Raw genomic sequence first — 20,117 nt, 5'->3', positions numbered from 1 at the left:
CCGGAGCCTGTGCTCCGCAATGGGAGAGGCCACAACAGTGAGAGGCCCGCGTACCACAAAAAAAAAAAAAAAAAAGAAAAAAGAATAGGAATTTAGATAGAGGGTTCACTTATATTGTCAGAAGAAGTATCTTTATACTGAGTTTAGGGCTCAGTGGAACTTCCTCAATGGGCACTGTATGAGTGCCAACATGGGTACAGCATTATAAAAGCAAATTGTGTTCTAGACTGGGGGTAAAGGGACTTGGGTTCCACCCCCTGATCCTACCAATAACCAACTTTGTCATCCTGGACAGGTCACTTCTCCTCTCTGGACCTCACTTTCCTTAGCAGGTGTATGAGAAAGCACAAGATGGCATACAGTAGACAAGAATCAGTATGTTAATAGGAGCATAAGTTATTTTTAACATCTTCACTGAGATATAATTCACATACCATACAATTCACCCATTCGAAGTGTATAATTCAATGGCTTTTAGTATTTACAGTGTTGTGCAGCCAAGAATGACTCATTGGTGTTTAGTTCATTGTATCTGATGACAACAGCAAGGTATGAATTAATAATATAGTAGTAATTATTATGACCATCAAAGTAATACTAAACGAAGCAATCATTTAATGCCAAGAGCTCAATCTAAACAAAATAGGAAATGTAGAGTAATGAGTAAAAGGCTGAGTATGCAACAGAAAAAGGGTGTTAGTAAATGTAAATGGCTAATCAATCTGTTTGTGAAAACCAGTCAAAGAAGGATTAAAACCTGCTTGTGAGAGGGTACATAATGGCTTTGGTGAGCACTTTCCTCATCTTCCTGAAGATGGCAAAATATCATCTATGAGATCATTCAGAGGGTGCCACCTGATTAGCTGCTGGTCATTAAGTTAATTTTTGGATATGCTGATTGTAGAATATGTCAGTAGTAATTGTTTCATTCAGCCCTTTTTGGCTAAGTGGCAACTATTTGCCAAGCACTCTGCTGAAAACTTCAATATATAGGCAGACCTCGAAGATATTGTGAGTTCGGTTCCAGACTACTGCAGTAAAGTGAGTCACACAAAATTATTTTCTTTTTGGTTGCCTAGTGCATATAAAAGTTATGTTTACATTATGCTGTAGTCGATTGAGTGTGCGAGAGCATTATGTCTAAAAAATGTACATATCTTAATTAAAAAATACTTTGTTGCTAAGAAATGCTAAGCATCATCTGACAATGCAGGGTTGCCACAAACCTTCAATTTGTGAAAAAAAAAAAAAAAAAAGCAATATTTGCGAAGCGCAATGAAGCAAAGCACGACAAAACAAAGTTTGCCTGTACCAAGATAAGCCCTCCCTGCTGTAAAGGAGCTGACGGTGTTAGGAGCTAGGGTAGGGATGGGGAGAGGAGAGAATATCAAACATTGACTCAAACATACTATGGTAAGCACTCTAAGAATAGAGGGGCATAAAAATGCCATGGGGACCCAGGGAGGGATGGGCTAGCCTTACCTAGAGAAAGCTGAGAAGGCTTCATAATACACATACCACCTGAGAATTGTAGAAGGCAGAGAAAGGCTATTGGGGAATGTGTTCTAGGCAGACGGAACCATATGAGCAAACGCTTCCTACAAGAATCTAACAGGTTCATGGAATGTCTGGGGAAAAGTTACACGGCTGGGCCCTATGGGTGATTTTGAGGATAGAATAGAGAGTAAGAAAGGCAGATAGGATCCTTTGCTTCATAAAACACATTTAGGAATACAAAACTTAACCTCTCAACAGAGAAAGATCATCAGTTTTGTGATGTGATTAGATTTCTGACCACAGGGTAGCTAGTTTCATGCTCAATCCCATAAGGAGTGTCAGGAAAATGCCTTTGGAGTGATGGGGTCAGTGGGGGGAGGGGCGGGGGGGGGAAGGACACTCACCTGCACTAGCCTGACCCTTGACCACATGAAAGAAGCAAGATAAACCCCATCCTATCAGGCATTTGTGGTGACATGGCAGCACCCTCCTTCATCGTTATTCCTTCTCAGGGCCATGTTTCAGGCTTCATGTGACTAGCTTCAGTTTGTAGGATAGAAACTGAGGCAGAGCATATCTTAGTGACATACCTCTCAATACAAGCAAGGACAGCTGGCCCGCAGGGATTCCCTTGACCTTTCAGGTCCATGACATTTGGGATACTGCAAGGAATTTTATCTTCATGGCCTAGAAAGTACACAGTAAATGTTCTGCTTCCAAATGGAAGACAGAGTACAGTATTGACAGTACAACTCTAGTAAAAAAATAAACTCACATTTCTTAAGGTTTTTTACTTTAAGAAAAGTGTGTTTATTTCTTAGACTGAAATATTGGGTTGGGTTTTTCTGTAAGATGTTATGAAAACCCGGATGAACTTTTTGGCCAACCCAACACTTTAGTGATTAAGTGGTAAAACACATAAGGAAATATTTTACTCCACCCAGCCACAAGAAGTATACATGGAAATATCCTATAGTGTCTATTCCTTCACCTGCACGAGAAACGGCAGGGATTTTTCTTCCCCAGTTTTGGATCTTTCTTTTTCCCCAAAGGAAGAAGGTTTCCACATGACAAGTGGAGGAAAGATATCTTTGCCTGTTTGAAATAAATTCTTGGTTTTTACATTTTTACATTCCAGTAGTCAGCATGATTAATTCTCTAAGCATTTATTCTCTCCTCTAATATTTAATTCTAGGATTTGGCCAGGCCTCCCAGAGGTTTCCAATTTGGTTTCCATCTGTTTGAAAACAGTGATTCATGTGGTGAAAGCAGCACTGTTTAATGAACATGGAAAAAGCAAAATTACCTTCTCGCCGAGAACCCTTCCTGAATACGCTTAGGCTCTCCAGTCCATGCTGGCTATGAATAATTCCAGATTATGCTATGTATTATTATCGGCATTCTAGTATTCTATAGTATCTTCTATTCTCCTCCCCCTTTTTTGCTTGATGGCAACAATAAGGGTAGGTGAAGGAAAAGCCACCAATTCCAGCCGACTCATTTGGTTTTCTGTAAAAGGCCCAGTGGTATGCAGTGTTGACCAAGACAGAGCCTGGATGTTAGCTCTGGACATCCACATCCATTATCTGTAATATAATGGAAACCTGGAATAGGATGAATAATGACATGTTGATGGCACTTCCCTTACGGTATTTTCGTCAGGGTAACAACAAACTGCCCCTTGTAGAAACTAAGTGCTGTGACACTCTGTCCTTTTGTGTAGCATATGGGCACTCTTTGTTAACTAGTGATGATGATGATACACTAGGAAAAGTATATAACATAAAGACAGAGACTTTGACATCTGGTCGGCCTAGTTCAAATCCTAGCTCTGCAGTTTTCTAGCAAGTGGGTCTTGGCAAGTCAGCACACATTTCTCTAAGCCTCAGTTTCCTCATGTGTAAAATGGGATAATTGTAGCTATGCCATGGAGTTCTTTAAAAAGATTAAAAAATAATTAAATAGAGGGAGGATGTATAACCAAGTGGTTAAGACTGTGGGCTCTGGAGTCAGATGACCTGGATTCAAATACTGGTTCTGCTACTTACTAGCTATGACCTAGTGTAAATTACTTTGTCTTTGTTGCTGGTTAGATTCCCCAGCAAAGCAGACTCTGAAGCAAAGATGAGCATATAGGATAGGTACTAGGGAGAGCCTAGGCATCAACATCTATGGAAGGGAGAGGAAGGAAGCAGGAGTGGGCAGAGAGAGAAGTTGGGTTTCTCCCAGTGAAGTTCCAGTGAAGACCTCAGCTGACCCTTCAGGGGAGCTCTAGGACTAAGATGGCCCTTCAGAAATGTCCCAAGTTGGGGCGAGGGGTCAGGTTTTTATAGCCCCGTGATGATCAGTCACTGGATGCAATTGCTGCTGGAAGGAGGCATGACCTTGAACCAGGCAATTTTCTTTAGTGGAGGCAATTGCCAAAGAGGGCTGACATCAGAAGGCCATCTTCCTGCAGCACTTCCAGCACCTGGGAATAAGTCCTTCATGTTTTTTTTTGTTTTTTTTTGTTTTTTTTTACTATATGATTCCATTTATAAAATACTGGAAAATGCAAACTAAGCTATAGAGACAGAAAGCACATCAGTGGTTGACTGGGGAGGGGGGGCCTGGAATGGGCCAAGAGCAGGGAAGAACAGCAAGGTCCTTCATTTTTGAAGGCAGGTCTAGGCAGGGCACCACAGTGTCCACCACAGCCTCTGTACCTCCATATTCTCACCTGCAAAATGGGGATTATAATCGTACTGACCTCATATGGTTGTGGTAGAGATTACTGCACTTAGAAGAGTGTTTGGCGCCCCCCCAAAATGTTAACTGTTATAATTTAATGCAGTAAAACTCTTCACACTGGCAGAGCTAAGTGCTCAAGGAATGGTGGTTTTGGAGCCATAGTCATACTCACAGATTTGTTAAATGTTAACTAATAGAAAATGTTTTAAAAATTATTGGATCATGCCCCTTAGGAGATGGGGAAGCCAGAGCTCAGTGAGAGGAAGTGATTTGCCAAGTTCATTGGTGGAATGACCAGGTGGGAAACCGGGGGCACGTGTCCCCTTGCTCAAAGTTGGTGAACCAGCTATCCATGGCGGGGCATATACAGTCCCTCACTTTACATATGTGAAGCAAATACTTATTTTACCTCCATTGATGTCAGTCCCTTTACCTGTAAGCTCTTGGTGCAGGAGTGAACTTTGGCTTTTATTCCATTTTGTCTGTGACAAAGATCATGTAAGAACTGGAGGAACTCATGAACATTACTCCAAAATTGCCAATGGACTTCCTGACATTTAGAGTCTGAGGAAACAGACCTGCCTTGGTCTTTGTGGGAAGGCTCTCCTCTGGCTCTCTGAGACTGACCACTTTTATCTCTTTGCTTTGCTTTCAAGGGTTCTACGCCAGCCAGTGGGCAGGATTTACTTCGCAGGCACGGAGACTGCTACACACTGGAGTGGCTACATGGAGGGGGCTGTGGAGGCCGGGGAGAGAGCAGCCCGAGAGGTAAGGCCTGGGGTCATGGGCTGTGGGGAAGGAAGCAACTCATGGGCCTGACAAACAGGTTAAATATGTCTGAGATCCTGGAAGCCAATTCCCCATGAACCCCCATCTGAAGGACAGTGAAACACCTTTTTAACAGTAGTCACAGGGGAAATGAACACCTTAACCCAAAAGTAACAATGAGTCCAAGGTAAAAAGAGTCCATGGGGCCAAAGATCACCATGGCTATACTTGAGAGATAACCTAGGTCTAATATTATAGAACCAAACATGTTTACACTAGGATTCAGAATTCATTTATATATTTTCCGACAGTTCCTCTGATCTCATCCCTATTAAGGCGTGTTCACGGCTATTAAAATTTATGGTGAGTCTCATGGTTGGACCTTCTTATGCTATAGATGGAAGACCTTTTGGATCTTTTCAAAGGTTCAGTGGACTACACTGACTTTTACCCTGGTGTTTTTGATGGATATCCCAAAAGACATTGTTAGTCCTTTATTTAAAGAGCAGATTAGGAGAAAGATGGTGTCGTTTTTGTTATTCACCAAGATGCGCTTTCTTTTCAGATCCTGCATGCCATGGGAAAGATCCCAGAGGATGAAATCTGGCAGCCCGAACCAGAGTCTGTGGTAGGTTATATTTTATATCATGAATTTAAACCTCTTTCCTCTAAAAACAATTACTTGCGAATAGAACACACTTGTATATATTCACAGACCTTCCCCTAAGTGATTCAACCCATGAATGTTTAAACAGATGCCACGGGTTAGGGCAGAGGTGAGGGATTTAGAAGAACTTTGATAAATTTGCAGCTGCCACATGCCTTGCATATTATTAGGAAAAATAAATTATTTTTTGGTCGGATGAGACATTACTTGGAGAGTTCTAGACTTATTAAGAACTCAATAAATGTCTGTGGAATAAATCTCTAATCTGGTGATAGGGGAGAGGAAATGAAAGGAAGATATGTCAGTATCCCCTGTCTGGGGACAAAGGAGTGGATTGAAATGGAGCAGATTTAGGTTAAAAACGCATTTTCAATATACCTATCATTTTGTAATAAAACCCCAGGAAATTTTCCCGACTGGAAGGAAGTACACACATCATAGAGGACAAGGGTCCAAAAGGTCAAAGTTATTCGTCTCTCAAGTGTAAGGTTAAAAACAGTAGCCTGGCCACTCCAAAGTCATTCTCTTAGTGCTTCTGTCAGAGATGGGATTGAGGACTGAGTGGACCACAGATGCATCCACTCAGCAAATATTTATTGTGCACCTGCTTTGCATCAGCCGCTGGGATAATGATACAGCAGTGCTTTCAGAGCTCAACATGCGGTGGGGAGAACAGATGATAACAAAAAAGCCCACGTGCCATGAAGATGACACGCTGAGAATGTAAAAAAGAGGGGGTCATCTTAGTTTGGGGACACTGGAAAGGCTCCCGAAGGAAGTGAGGTATAACCTGAGACTTGAAGTTAGTGGTCAGAATTAGTTAAGTAAAGGGCCCAGTGGGGAACGGGGAATGAATGTTCCGAGCAAAGGGAATGTGATGTTTCACGGCCTCAAGGTTGGCAAGTGTGAGTCACGTTCAGAGAACTGGAAGAAATAGAGACTTTCTGCAGCAAAGTGCATAAGCCCTGTACTGACACCAAATATTCTCTGAACCCAGGATGTCCCTGCGAAGCCCTTTACCACCACCTTCTTGGAGAGACATTTGCCCTCCGTGCCCGGCCTGCTGAGGCTGATTGGATTGACCACCATCTTGTCAGCAACTGCTCTTGGCTACCTGGCCCACAAAAGGGGGCTACTTGTGCGGGTCTAAAGAGAGGGCATCTGTAACCACACCCTCTTCTGCTTCTATTTGGTGTGTGGCTTTGGGGAAGGAGTTGTAACAAAGTTCCATGAAGACACAAAGAATGTAGAGTGAAGTGGGGAGCATGACGATAAGTCAGACTTCCGACCACAGCAAAACACAATATCTCTTTCTCCATTTTGATCCCTATGTATTGTCTAGTACCTAGCTTAGCACTCTGTCTCACCCATTTCCAAGTTCACTGGTCTCAGAATCTTTACAGTAGTTAAACAGGCTTGTTAAAGGTCCTTGCTATCCTACAGTATACATTGCCCAGGCACAAAAAACTAGCTTTTTCCTACCTCTGTGGCTTCGTGCTTGTCCTTCCTCTTACCTGTAAGGTCCACATCTTCCAAGATCTCTGCATTTGTCCTTAGAATCCTGTATTGTTACAGCTGGAAGAACTTAGACACCACCTTGTCCTTACTTGCTATTTTAGAGTTGAGCAATCTGAAGCCGAGAGAGGTGGGACTTAATTGCCCAAGTCCACAATAAGCCACTGATATTTTGTTGACTAGAACACAGGTCCATTGCTTTATCCCATTTCCCGGGATGAATTTCCCAATCACCCTCTCTACTCCCTGCCATGGTTGCTGATCGTGTCCCCTTGTGTGGGTTTACTCTGTACTAAGTTGTTTTGTGCTACTCAGTATATTTCCTTAAGTCTTACTGTCTTCTGCAGTGTGTCTTCAGCTCATTTTAATTCTTTTGAGGGTAGAAATCTTGTCTTTTCTTCCTCTTGTATCCTCCCTTGTATCTGGATACGAAGGTTAGTACACATTTGGGTAATTAAAAATAAAGTTGATTGACCGGATGTCTGTTGCCTTTTCTTTTTGGGTAATGACTTTCAAGGGTTTGACAAATCAAATCAAGATCCAGTATTAGGTATATAATTGTGGCTTAAAAGCACTGAGTCAAAATTTCCTTGAAGCTCAGATGATGCATGCATTTGGATTGTGTGATCCATCGTGGGGGGTGTCTACGTGAGCACTTGGTAAATGATTTATAATGATATCATAAGGATGCTAAAAGACACAGCTCCTTGCTTTCACCCCCTCCGCCCCCGAAAAAGGGCTTTCAAAATAATTGACATATTAATAAGTAAGATGCTTTAACTATGAAGACAATTATAATATTTCAGTTGACCTTTCATATTCCTTATCAGTGCAAAGCTTTTTACTAGGTACACTCATTAATTTAAAACCATAGTTCCACAGTCCATTAAACCCTATTTGAACTACTTTTTAAATGAGATCATCATTTCAAAGTATTCATACCTCTCAACTCCCAAGATCAGTTTTTATCAGGATATATATATGTTTTTTGACATCTTTATTGGAGTATAATTGCTTTACATTGTTGTGTTAGTTTCTGCTGTATAACATAGTGAATCAGCTATATGTGTACATACATCCCCATATCCCCTCCCTCTTGCGTCTCCCTCCCACCCTCCCTATCCCACCCTTCTAGGTGGACACAAAGCACCGAGCTGATCTCCCTGTGCTATGTGGCTGCTTCCCACTAGCTATCTATTTTACATTTGGTAGTGTATATATGTCCATGCCACTCTCTCACTTCGTCCCAGCTTACCCTTCCCCCTCCCTGTGTCCTCAAGTCCATTCTCTATGTCTGTGTCTTTATTCCTGTCCTGCCCCTAGATTCATCAGAACCTTTTTTTTTTAGATTCCATATATACGTGTTAGCATACGGTATTTGTTTTTCTCTTTCTGACTTACTTCACTCTGTATGACAGTCTCTAGGTCCATGCACCTCACTACAAATAACTCAGTTTCGTTTCTTTTTATGGCTGAGTAATATTCCATTGTATATATGTGCCACATCTTCTTTATCAGGATATATTTTGAATCCATAAATGACCATTCTCACATGCTCCTTTAGAAAATGAAGGTTTTGGGGTTTTTTTTTTTTTGTTTTTTGCGGTACGCGGGCCTCTCACTGTTGTGGCCTCTCCCGTCGCAGAGCACAGGCTCCGGACGCGCAGGCTCAGCGGCCATGGCTCACGGGCCCAGCCGCTCCGTGGCATGTGGGATCTTCCCAGACCAGGGCACGAACCTGTGTCCCCTGCATCGGCAGGCGGGCTCCCAACCACTGCGCCACCAGGGAAGCCCATGAAGGTTGTTTTTCTTAGCATAAGTGAAATTTAAGAAATCTCCCAGGATTAATCAATAATAGTATAGTTTCCAATTTTTACAGTGACATTTAGATTCATGAATTTGTGGGAACTTTAGAGACTAAATGAGGAGATTAAAGAACCCACTAAGACTTCTGTAACCATTTTGGTTTGGGGATCTGTCTAGAAATATAATGTATTTGGCCTAGGAGTGTCTTCTTGAGCATGCTCCCCTCGGAAACAGTCTTGCCCACCCTGAGAATCGTCATACTACTAACTCGAGCACATACATTAAGAAAGAGTCAAATAAGGAATTACCTTCTCCAGGAATCTCCTGGACCACTCATCCTGCACCTGGCCCAGTGGAGAATGCTCAGTGTTCTCCCACTGTTACATGCCTAGACCTCTTGTCCTGCACTTACCCTATGGTATTGCAATTGCACCACCTTGTTAAATTATGTGATTTGAGGTGCCAAGTTACATTCGATATTAGTGACCAAGGTAAATCCTGAGGTAGACAAAAATGGGAAGCTTTAAATGAAAGACCTAAAAACCAGTTTCTTGTCTGATGAAACCCCTCACCAGTTTTGAGCGTATGAAAAGAGTGGGGAGGGTTTTAAAAAATTTTTTACTTAAATATAGTTGATTTACAATGTTGTGTTAGTTTCAGATGTACAGCAAAGTGATTCAGTTATACATATACATATATATATATATTCTTTTTTTACATTCTCTTCCATTGTAGGTTATTACAAGATATTGAGTATATGTCAAATCTAAAAAATGATACAAATGAACTATTTTACAAAACAAACAGACTCACAGATGTAGAACACAAACTTACGGTTACTAAAGGGGAAAGGGGGGGAGGGATAAATTAGGAGTTTGGAATTAAAATATACACACTACTATATATAAAGTAGATCACCAATAAGGACTTACTGTATAGCACAGGGAGGGGGTTTTGAAGGGGTAGACTCGTGAAGAAGTCTCTTTAGAGAGAGCTGCCATGCTTTGAGTCCAGCCCACCCCAAAAGGGAGGGCCAGGGTTTTACCTTCTCATCCGAAGTCTTACGAGAGGGGCTTCAAGGAGACCCCCCTTCGAGAGCTTGAGACACCCCAGAGGAATCTAAAGCCTTGGCTTCTGTTCAAGATGCTTCTGACTTGAGAGTGAGGGAATGCTTCTAAGACTGCCAGAAAACAGAAGCTGAATGGAGATCAAAATTGACTGACCAGACAATCCTATATTACCTCCTCTTTTTAAAAACAATATATCTGTGCCGTCTTTTGCAGAGAGCTAATTTTCATTTTTCTTCATACTCATTTTCAAAGTTTCAACTGCCTTCTTGACTATATTTTAGTTGAGGCAGCTCTAATAACTGGTTGGATCTGGTTTTCTCTTGGGTAGGTGATGAGTCTCAAGCAGTGATTCTCAGCTGAGGGTACACATCGGAATTACTGGGGTTCTTTGGAAAGACCCACATGTCTAAGCTTTACATAAAGAGTTTAATTTAGCAGGTTGTGAAGAAGACAAGTGTCTTCATAGATCTTCTCTGTGAAGGTCTTAGCCAAGGGCTAAGAATCGCAAGTTCAAAGGGACAATAGGGCTTGGGCATATGGAGTTGAGCTTTTCTCAGAGGCCTGCTACTCTGTCTCCATCCTCTGTTATATCAATGTGAAAAGAAGATTCTTATAAGATACTTGGAATACAAGGATACAGTGGGACTTCCCTGGTGGTGCAGTGGTTAAGACTCCATGCTCCCTATGCAGGGGGCCCAGGTTCGATCCCTGCTCAGAGAACTAGATCCCACATGCGTGCTGCAACTAAGAGCTTGCATGCCACAACTAAGGAGCCCTCAAGCCGCAACCTGGAGCCCGTGTGCCACAACTAAGGAGCCTGCCTGCTGCAACTAAGACCCAGCACAACCAAATAAATAGATAATAAATATTAAAAAAAAGAAAAAAGGAAAGTGTTCCTCTATGAAAGTTAAGCATGAAGTCAACATGTTAAAGAGTGAGACGTGTTCCCTGGATCATAAGAACTGCTTGACTGGGAATTCCCTGGCGGTCCAGTGGTTAGGACTCAAGTTTTCACTGCCGAGGACACAGGTTCGATCTCTGGTCGGGGAGCTAACATCCTAAGATCCCACAAGCCACGTGGTATGGCCAAAACAAAAAAAAACAAAAACTGCTTGACCAGAGAAAGGCTACCTTGATTGGAAGGCATGGTTGTCTTAGGCTGGGTCCTCCCCAAGAAGTAGAACCTCAAACAAGGGCTTTTATGCAGATAGTTCACTTTTGGAAGTTATCTCAATTAGGAAGAGTGAAACCGGGCAGGAGGGAAGCCAATCCAAGGGTGAGTTATTGAACTGGTCACTGCTGTGGGCTACCGGGGCTGAGTGCGGCCAGGGACCCTCTGAGGAGCTATGCAGAATGTACCTTAGGAGAGATCACCCAAGGGAATGAAAGAAAGGTGTATTTGTCTGCCACTGGTTTAAGTTTTCCTTGAACTGTTAACTCCCTTCCAGTTTTGTCCGTGGATCAGAATGGCCAGTGAAGAAGGTGCTATCAGTAACTTGCACATCTGGTTGCTGGCTGCTGCAGCAATGGCTGGAGTGAAAAAACAGGCTGGGATGTGGTGATGCCCAAGAGATGTCCTATATATAGGGCCCAGTATACAACTCAAAAGACAAGTTAAAAGAAGCACAATATGTTTTTGTTTGTTTGTTTGTTTTGGTTTAGTCCAAGGGAGAGATTCTGAATCTTGGGGGGAAAAAAACATCTGTTTATGTGACACTCTTATGGATATTTTAGTTTTAAAAGAATACATCCCAATTTGAGATCTTCAAGGCTGCACACCTGGGGGTCAATCCCATCTGCTGATAAGGTCCCATGCAAGAAAGAGATCGACGAAACACTGAGTGTTTGCCATGCCTGTGGTCTCCTTTTAAAAAAGTGGTCAGAAGTGGATCTTTGCATACCAGTCACCTGCTTTTGTGATCTTACTATCCTGGCCGCAACCGATTGGACTAGGGTTGATTTCCTGAGTCAAAGACAGAACTCTGTGAGTAGCCAGTGGCCCATGAATTGGCCTGGCCCAAAGTCTTTTCTGTGGCAGTGGTGAAGATGAAGTGGACACAAGGAGGGGGCAGACTAAGGCACAGGAATGGGGTAATAATGGCTGATCCTGATGGAGTGACAGTAGAGTGGCTGCTGTGTCACTTGACCTATCGATGCATCTCAACAGCAATGACCGATGTTTCAGGACATCAGAAGACTTGACTGAACCCCAGTGGCCTGATCTCCCCTACTTCTTCAGTTCCTCTAGTTTTTCTCTGGAAACTGAGTGTACTTAACAGAGGTGTCTTACCTCTGCCAACATTCATCTCCCTCCTATCTGCTTCCTCTCAGACTTCAACTTCTGCATGTCCCCAGCGACCTGGTCCTCTGTCACTGTACACCTTTTAGGATCTTGTCTCCTGGACAATCTGTTAGGATCCCTTAACGTCCATATTAACCTCGGCTCCAAATTAAGAAGGACAAGTTCTCATTTCCACAATAAATTACATCTTGCAACCAAAGAGAATAGTCTAGAATGCTGTGTACTCTAGGAGAACGTATAGGCAACTTGGTGTGATGCGGCGGTGGGTTTGTTGTTTGTTTCCTGTTAGCTTGTCTTTTAAGTGCTGAGGAAGACTCATCGGAGTTGAAAATTCTCCTGGGGAGTGATCTTAATGACATCTCAGCCTGTGGACACTAGAAACCGAGCTCCTGTGTTAGAAATAGCGGATCTAATCACACCCTGCACGTAGCCTGGGCTGCTACTTTCTGATGTGATTGTTCTTGGCATTTCTGCTGAGATCACGCAATGAGTCACTGACAAGTCATACACCACTCCGGCAGAAAGACATTCCAGCCTCTGGCCTCCATCCATGATCACTTTGACCTCTTCTTTCACCTTTCTTTACATCTCTAATCCTCCACCATTTCTTCCGTAAGCATTCTGGTTCAGTTTATTCTCCTTGAAAATCCATTTCCCTGCAAGGCAAAACGCTGAGTGGCACTGAGCTGTTGTTCTTGAGTTTGACATATCTGTTTTAACTCTAGGCCATTCCATTGTATTATAATTTCTTTTCCCTAACCTGCTGTCAAAATCTTTTTAATACCAGAGTCTTCCCTGGGTCTTAGAAAATCAAGCAGAAAGTCCTGGAGTTATGTGGGAGCAGTGAGAAGGAGACCACCAGCAGTTTCAGAAAAGACTTAGAGCTGGCCTGGGCCCTAAGCCCCTCATCCCCATCGTTGATCCCTCCCTCCTTTCTGGTCTCGTGTTGTCCTCTACCTGCCCTTCTCCTCTTCTGCTGTTTGACCTCCAGTGCTGTCAAACGCTCAGGCCCTTAGTCCACTGGTGAAGCCTGGGTTTGGATAAACATAACTCCTTCTGGAGCTCGAAACTCAGTGATGATGGTGGCCCTTTGGACTATGCATCCCTATATTTTGGAAGCACTCCAAGGACAGAATTTGTCTTCAAAATAATGTCCTCTAAAAGTTGCTTGGAGGGAGTTCCCTGGTTGCCTAGTGGTTAGGATTCGGTGCTTTCACTGCCATGGCCCAGGTTCAATCCCTGGTTGGGGAACTGAGATCCTGCAAGCCGTGTGGCGTGGCCAAGATAAATAAATAAATGAATACATAAATAAATTAAACTGTTAAAACCAGGAAATACGTTATGTGTCTTTCAGAAATATAAGCGCCTCCCTGCCAACTCCCTGCATCCTTGAGCTTCCTTTGTTTTAGGTGCCCAATGCCACAGGTGCTACTTAAGCAAAGGACAATGTAGGCGATGAAACCCGGCATAGAAAGGTGTAGTATAAGGAAAAGGTTCACAGAGGGAGCTCTAGGCATTACTGGTCATTCCCCAACGGCCATCTCTTTTTGAGCCACAAGTTAGGACAGAAGGTTACTCAATATTCATCCTTCCACTTCCTTCCTAATAGAATCTTGATTTTGTTTAGCTATTCACCCACCACTATGCCTCAGGGTAAGTAGGCTGGCCACATCCTCGGTCCTAAAAGATGGTCACTGGTTAGTCTAAGCCGATCGTGGTGGGCCTGTTTCCTTTGTCAATGGTTACCTTAAGCCTGGGTATGTTATGTAATTCTGGCTAAGGGCAAAAAAGAAGTCTTCTTGGCGGGGTGGGCTGGAGCTTCTGGAAAAGAGTCCGTCACTCTTAAAAACAGACCCATGAAAGAAAAAGTCCCATCCCATCCTTTCTCTGGACATCATAAGTGTCTGGATGTGACGCTTGTAATGGCTGCAGCCATCTAACTTTCAAGCTAAGGATGAGGCCCATACACAGAAAAGGTCAGGGCCAAAAGAGTCACAAAAAAACCGAGTTGTAGCCCTGATGCACCCTGCTTACAGCCTACCCTGTCTCGGGAGTGCTGGTCATATGAGAAATAAATTCAACAAGTTTGCATACAGATTTTCTGGTACTTGCAGTCCAAAGCATCCTAAAAGATACACCTGACTTGACAAAAATTAATACCTTCTTCTAAGGCTATCTTTGGATAATAATCATGCTTATTGTTAATTATAATAACAGCTCCTTTCATTAAACATGTATTATATAGAAGACACTGTGCATTATCTCATTTTATCATGAAATCACCCCCACCTACATTTGACAGATGAGGAGTCTGAGTCTCAGAGATGCTATGAGGCTAAGGTCTCATAATCAGTAAGTAGTGGACATGGCTTCAAACGTACCTGGGAATTGTTCTTAGCCTATGAGTGTTTTCTTCCCTGTCTACACTCCCTGATCCAGCCTTATAAGATCACTTATCCAGAATACTTAGGACCTGAGCTTTTTTTTTTTTTTTTGCATATATCTTTTTAAAAAAAATCTTTATTGGAGTATAATTGCTTTACAATGGTGTGTCAGTTTCTGCTGTACAACAAAGTGAATCAGCTGTACGTATACATATATCCCCATATCTCTTCCCTCTTGCATCTTACGTTTGGTAGTGTATATATGTCCACGTCACTCTCTCACTTCGTCCCAGCTTACCCTTCCCCCTCCCTGTGTCCTCAAGTCCATTCTCTACATCTGCGTCTTTATGCCTGTCCTGCCCCTAGGTTCTTCAGAACCTTTTTTTTTTTTTTAGATTCCATATATATGTGTTAAAAGACCTGACCTTTTTGAATCACTAGTATTTCCAAAGCTTAGACATTTTTATTTTCAAAAGAGCTTTTTCTTGCTCTCTTACCATGCAATCTAGTCCCAACATCTTCTTGATAATGTTCTTTTGCCTTTTCCACAATGTGGATCAAAGAATGAAAATCATTCAACAATAACTCAACAAATATATATTGAATACTTTCCCTATTCCAGGTATTTTTCTAGGTGCTGGGAATAGAGTCGTGAACCAAAGTGAGAAAGACTCCTTCCTCATGGAATGTAAAATCTAATAGGTAGACAGTAAATAAGTAAGTAAGTAAATAAATAAATGCTGTCATATACTCTGTCAGTGGAGAGACGTGTTATCAAGAAAATGTAAGCAAGGTGAGGGGGTGGGCAGAGAGTGATGTGGCAGTGAGGGATGGCTATAGGAAATTTGGTGGTCAGGTTAGGCTTCGCTGAGAAAGTGACTTTGAAACAGTGGTCTAAATGAAGGGAATGAAGCATGGTGCTCTTTGGAAGAAGAGCATTCCAGGCAGGAGAAACAGGAAGCACAAGGCCCAGAAGGGAGAGGGCATGGTTGGAGTAATAAAGGAAGAGAAAAGGGGCCAGGGTGACAGGAGGAACAGTAGCAGAAAACTAGTGGCAGGAAGTGAGGTTGGAGAGTTAGATAGGGGCCAGATCAGGTAGAAAGTCTTAGGCTATACACAGTAAAGGCTTTGACTTTTATCCTAAATGTGAAGACAATCCACTGGGGGATTTCTAGTACGGGAGTAGGTCTGACAGATGTTTACTAGAATCACTCTGTGGTGGATACTGTGGTGCACTGCCCACATCCTACCTTCAGGACTGCTGCCCTCATTCTCCCAGCTGCTGGAAGCTGGGAGGCTGACAACTCATGGCTGTGTCCCTTTCTGTGGGCTGAAGAAAGCCCCCAGGCCCAAAGATATGCCCCTTCCTAGGGGGAGCCCACATCCAATGACTGGGCAATGAGGGCGTACAAAGGACCATCCCAGCTTCACAGCTTCCCTGGGATCAGCTGATGCCTCTGTTGCAACTGCATCAGAGTTCAACTTCACCTTCTGCCCCGTTTTGCTTCCTTCACTCCCTCCCAGGTGTTGATCCCAAGGGCACCCTCCAATAAACTTCGTGCATGCAAATCTCCATCTCAGTGTCGGCTTCTTGGGGAATCCAGTCTGTGACACAGTTTGCAATGTGGAGTCATGTACAGGAAGAGGGGAAGCAGGAGGTTAGTTCAGAGGCCAGGGCAGTTGTCCAAGCCAGAGACTCTGGTGGCTTGGTCTAGTGTAGTAGACTGAAGATATCTATTAGATATCCGTGGACATCCAAGGGGCAATGTTGGGTAGTCTGTTCACTATATCTGTTACAGTTTAGGGGAGAGGTTGGGGCTGGTGATATAATTTGGGGAGCCATGGGATTGAGTGTAGCGAAATGTCTCCTTTCAGCATTTCTGGTATATACTTCTGGAGTTCACACACCTGGTTAAACAATCTGCCGCTATATTTAGGTATTTGTTGTCTGCTACCTCCCAAAGAATTTGAGACACCATCCAGTACATGTAAATATAAAGTTAATAAAACAAAAACAGAAAGTCAAGGCTCATGCCAAAAGGAGATGATAGGTGAGCAGTAAGTGGATGAGGAGAATGTGGATGGACCGTTGGACCCAGGGAGGGCCAACTGCTACGTAGGTGGGGAATCCAAGGAACTTAGCAGGGACACATTGACCCGGGCCTGAAATGTAACTATTTCATTTTGTCGCACTGGTGAAATATTACATCAGAAATCCTGTTGGATTGGGGTTTCTCAAAATGCACATTCAAGTCACCAAGTGGATTCTTGGCACATCTCACCCTAGTGTGAATAAGCTTCATCAAATTGTAGTCAACCAGGAATAAAATCTACTCTGAGAATGAACTTCTGGGCAACATCAGCCCAAGGAGACTGCAGGATGTTGGGAGACCCAATGCTTCCTCCTTCCCCGTGACTTCCTGGGTTCCTCTTCTACCCTTCTCCTCCATGTCAGCTTTTCCTCGTGTCTCTCCTTGGCCTCCTCCTGGAGCCCTTTCAGTTGGTGACCTCCTCCTTTCCCAAGATCCTACTGATGCCCAGAAATAAGCCCACGCACCCATGGTCAACTAATCTACAGCAAGGTTGACAAGAATATACGATGGAGAAAAGACCGTCTCTTCAGTAAGTGGTGCTGGGAAAACTGGACAGCTCCATGTAAAAGAATGAAATTAGAACATTCTCTAACGCCATACACAAAAATAAACTCCAAATGGATTAAAGACCTACATGTAAGACCGGATACTATAAAACTCCTAGAGGAAAACATAGGGAGGACCCGCTTTGACATGAATTGCACCAAGATTCTGCTGATGGAGGGAAGCGGGTCCCATGTGCATCCAGTGCTTCCCAGGGGCCAGCAGGGGAGATGCTGAGATACGTCATGGCTCGGCCTCAGAAAGATGGGCTCCCTATTTGAAAGAGTTACATGAAAAAGTGGATGGGTAAGAGAACTAAAATAAAGAGAGGTGAGGCGGGGGAAGGCTGCAATGAGTTTGATTGGCTTTTTGTCTACCCAGCTGACTGTGACCTTGAGAACCTTCCCCTGGGACTTGTACCTGTGAGCAGTACTATCTCCTCTCCCTTGGGCATCCTTCCCTATTGTCAGCCTGGAGAATGTCTATATTTTGTCTTCAGCCACTCAGCTCCAGAATATCTTTCTTCAGGAAGCCAAGGAGAGGAGAGTCATCTGGATCCAGTGAGGGTTTTCGCCCACCAGGGGCAACCCATCAAGACTCTCAGTGCCGATCACACTAGAACACCTGGCTTGGTAGGGTGACCCAGACAGGTGAGCGGGGCAGAGCACAGGATCCCAGGTTGGGCAGGCAGGTGATTTAGTCGAGGTTCCATGGAGACTAGTGCAGGTGGATTCAGGGGCCCAGACCTCAGCAGGGGTATGAAAAGTCATATTCAGCGGGGGGGTGGGGAGGGTAGGAGATTGGCGGTGCCTGGGTTCCAGCTTTATCCCTGCTTCCTAGGGAGACATGCTGAGAACATGGTAGTAAGGTGCACAGTGCAGACCACTGGCCTAGGACTGGGTCTCAGGCCCCATATTCTCACAAAGGGTCTGCCTGAGGGGACAAGACAGAGGCTCCATGCCCAGTAGCCATCAGCAGTCCCCTGGGAATTCTGTGGGAGGCCCAGCCTCTGCTTCGTGTGTGTGTGTGTGTGTGTGTGTGTGTGTGTGCGCGCGCGCGCGCGCGGGTCCTCCTGCCTGAACTTGAAAGTGTGCCCTGCCCTGGATTAAGATTTGCTGCTGTTATTCTCTGCCGACCTCCCGAGAAACCTAGACTGAGGATGGCTGGACACTTGCATGGCAAGCGCATCTTTTCCCCTGAACGTTCGCTGACCACCAAGACTGTCGTTTCCCTTTGCTTACCCTGGCCATGCCTCTATGTTGCCTCTGCCTCAGGAGATGGAATTGTGCCAGGCACAGTCTCCTTCTTTCGGTCTCAGGGGCACTGGCCATGCAGATCCAGTTTTCCTAGACATTGATCCATGAAGGATGTTATCTGCCAAGCGCTTGAAATCACCCACCTGATGCTAAACAACCCTCATATTGTCCCAATACTGTCTTCTGTCTTTACCTAACTAGGAATATCTACTTTGGACAGATTCATGTGTGTGCCTGGGTCTGGGGGTGCAGAGGGTGGAGGAGAAGGTTGGCCCGACTTTGAGAAGCCAGGGGCTGCCCTTCCCGGGTGTGCCCTGTGTCAGTCCTAGCCCTTGAAGTGAGCTGAGGTGAGGCTGGGTTTGTTCCTTTCTGTGCTTGTTAATTTTAATTTGTTAATTTTGTATTTCAGCCAGATACCCAGCTTCCCCTCAAGACTGGGCATGTCATAAATGATTGAGTGAAATAAATAATGAATAAATGCTTCTCTCTTGGATTCCAATTTAAATCCAGGGAGCCCTGGTGAGATCTGAGGACTGGTCTTGTCAATTATTTCTTCCAGACTAACCTCCGGTTACTAATTGGCTCATTTAAATGCCTTCTTTTGAGGACATGTTACAATGGAAGTAAGATAATTAAAGAGCAGCAAACTTGAATTTGCAGTTGGATACGTTTGAAGCTATGTCATTACCATTATGATACTGGGCACCATATGAAATTGTGGTCCAGGGAAACAACAGTCGGTTTTAATCTTTGTCCTGCAAATGATGTTTCATAGTAAAATCTGAATATTAACGGTGATCCTTGATTCTTACTTGCTTATATCTCCATGTGTACCCAAAATACTAGCTTTAAGGCAGTGCTTTCCAAACTTTTTCACATCACATCACATAGAAAAAAAAATGACTCTATTTGTATGGCATATTTTGTAAATGGATAAGGTTACTCCATGCCTGGAAGTGAGGACCTTGAGGGCTCCAGGCATGCGAGACAACATCCCTGAGCCAAGAGGGCTGATGGCCTCCAGATCGCTGCGCACGTATAACCCATTTGGGGTGGGACTTATCATCTGGGGAGACATCAAACATCCTTTAAACAAATATGTAATTTTAAATCTTTATGGAGGGAAAGTAAAGGTAAGGAATTATGATGGTGAATTAATTGTGAGGAAGGGATTGTCAGGAAAGGCATCTCTGAGGAAGTGATATGTCATTGGTGACCTGAAGGATTTAGCCAAGTGAAGAATGGAGAAAAGAACCTTCCAGAGAGAGGCAACTGAGACAGAAAAGGACCGGCTATGTCTGAGGATTTATAAGCAGAACTAGATGGCTAGAAGGTTCTGAGGGAGAGAGGAGGGATAGGCGAGGATAGGGAAGCAGGGAGGGGATAGAGCAGGCGAGGCCTTGGGAACCATGATCCGTCACATACAAAGTGCAACAGCAGCTATTGAAGGGATATCGTCTCTGACTGAGGATCAGATTTGCACTTT

General features: G+C 43.8%; 1 protein-coding gene across 1 annotated transcript in view; it reads left to right on the top strand.

Annotated features, from left to right (window-relative positions):
• The window catches only part of MAOB (monoamine oxidase B), a 110,920-nt gene extending 103,264 nt beyond the window's left edge, over positions 1 to 7,656 (top strand). Inside the window, exons 13-15 of the mRNA XM_007102031.2 lie at positions 4,884 to 4,995; positions 5,561 to 5,623; positions 6,660 to 7,656. Of these exons, the coding sequence (XP_007102093.1) occupies positions 4,884 to 4,995; positions 5,561 to 5,623; positions 6,660 to 6,812 (328 nt within the window). The 3' untranslated portion in view covers positions 6,813 to 7,656. The remainder of the gene's footprint in view (positions 1 to 4,883; positions 4,996 to 5,560; positions 5,624 to 6,659) is intronic.
• The last annotated feature ends 12,461 nt before the right edge of the window (positions 7,657 to 20,117 follow it).

The sequence above is a fragment of the Physeter macrocephalus genome, chromosome 21 (genome assembly GCF_002837175.3).
Source record: "Physeter macrocephalus isolate SW-GA chromosome 21, ASM283717v5, whole genome shotgun sequence".
NCBI lineage: Eukaryota > Metazoa > Chordata > Mammalia > Artiodactyla > Physeteridae > Physeter > Physeter macrocephalus.
This window is presented reverse-complemented; position numbering and strand designations above follow the sequence as displayed.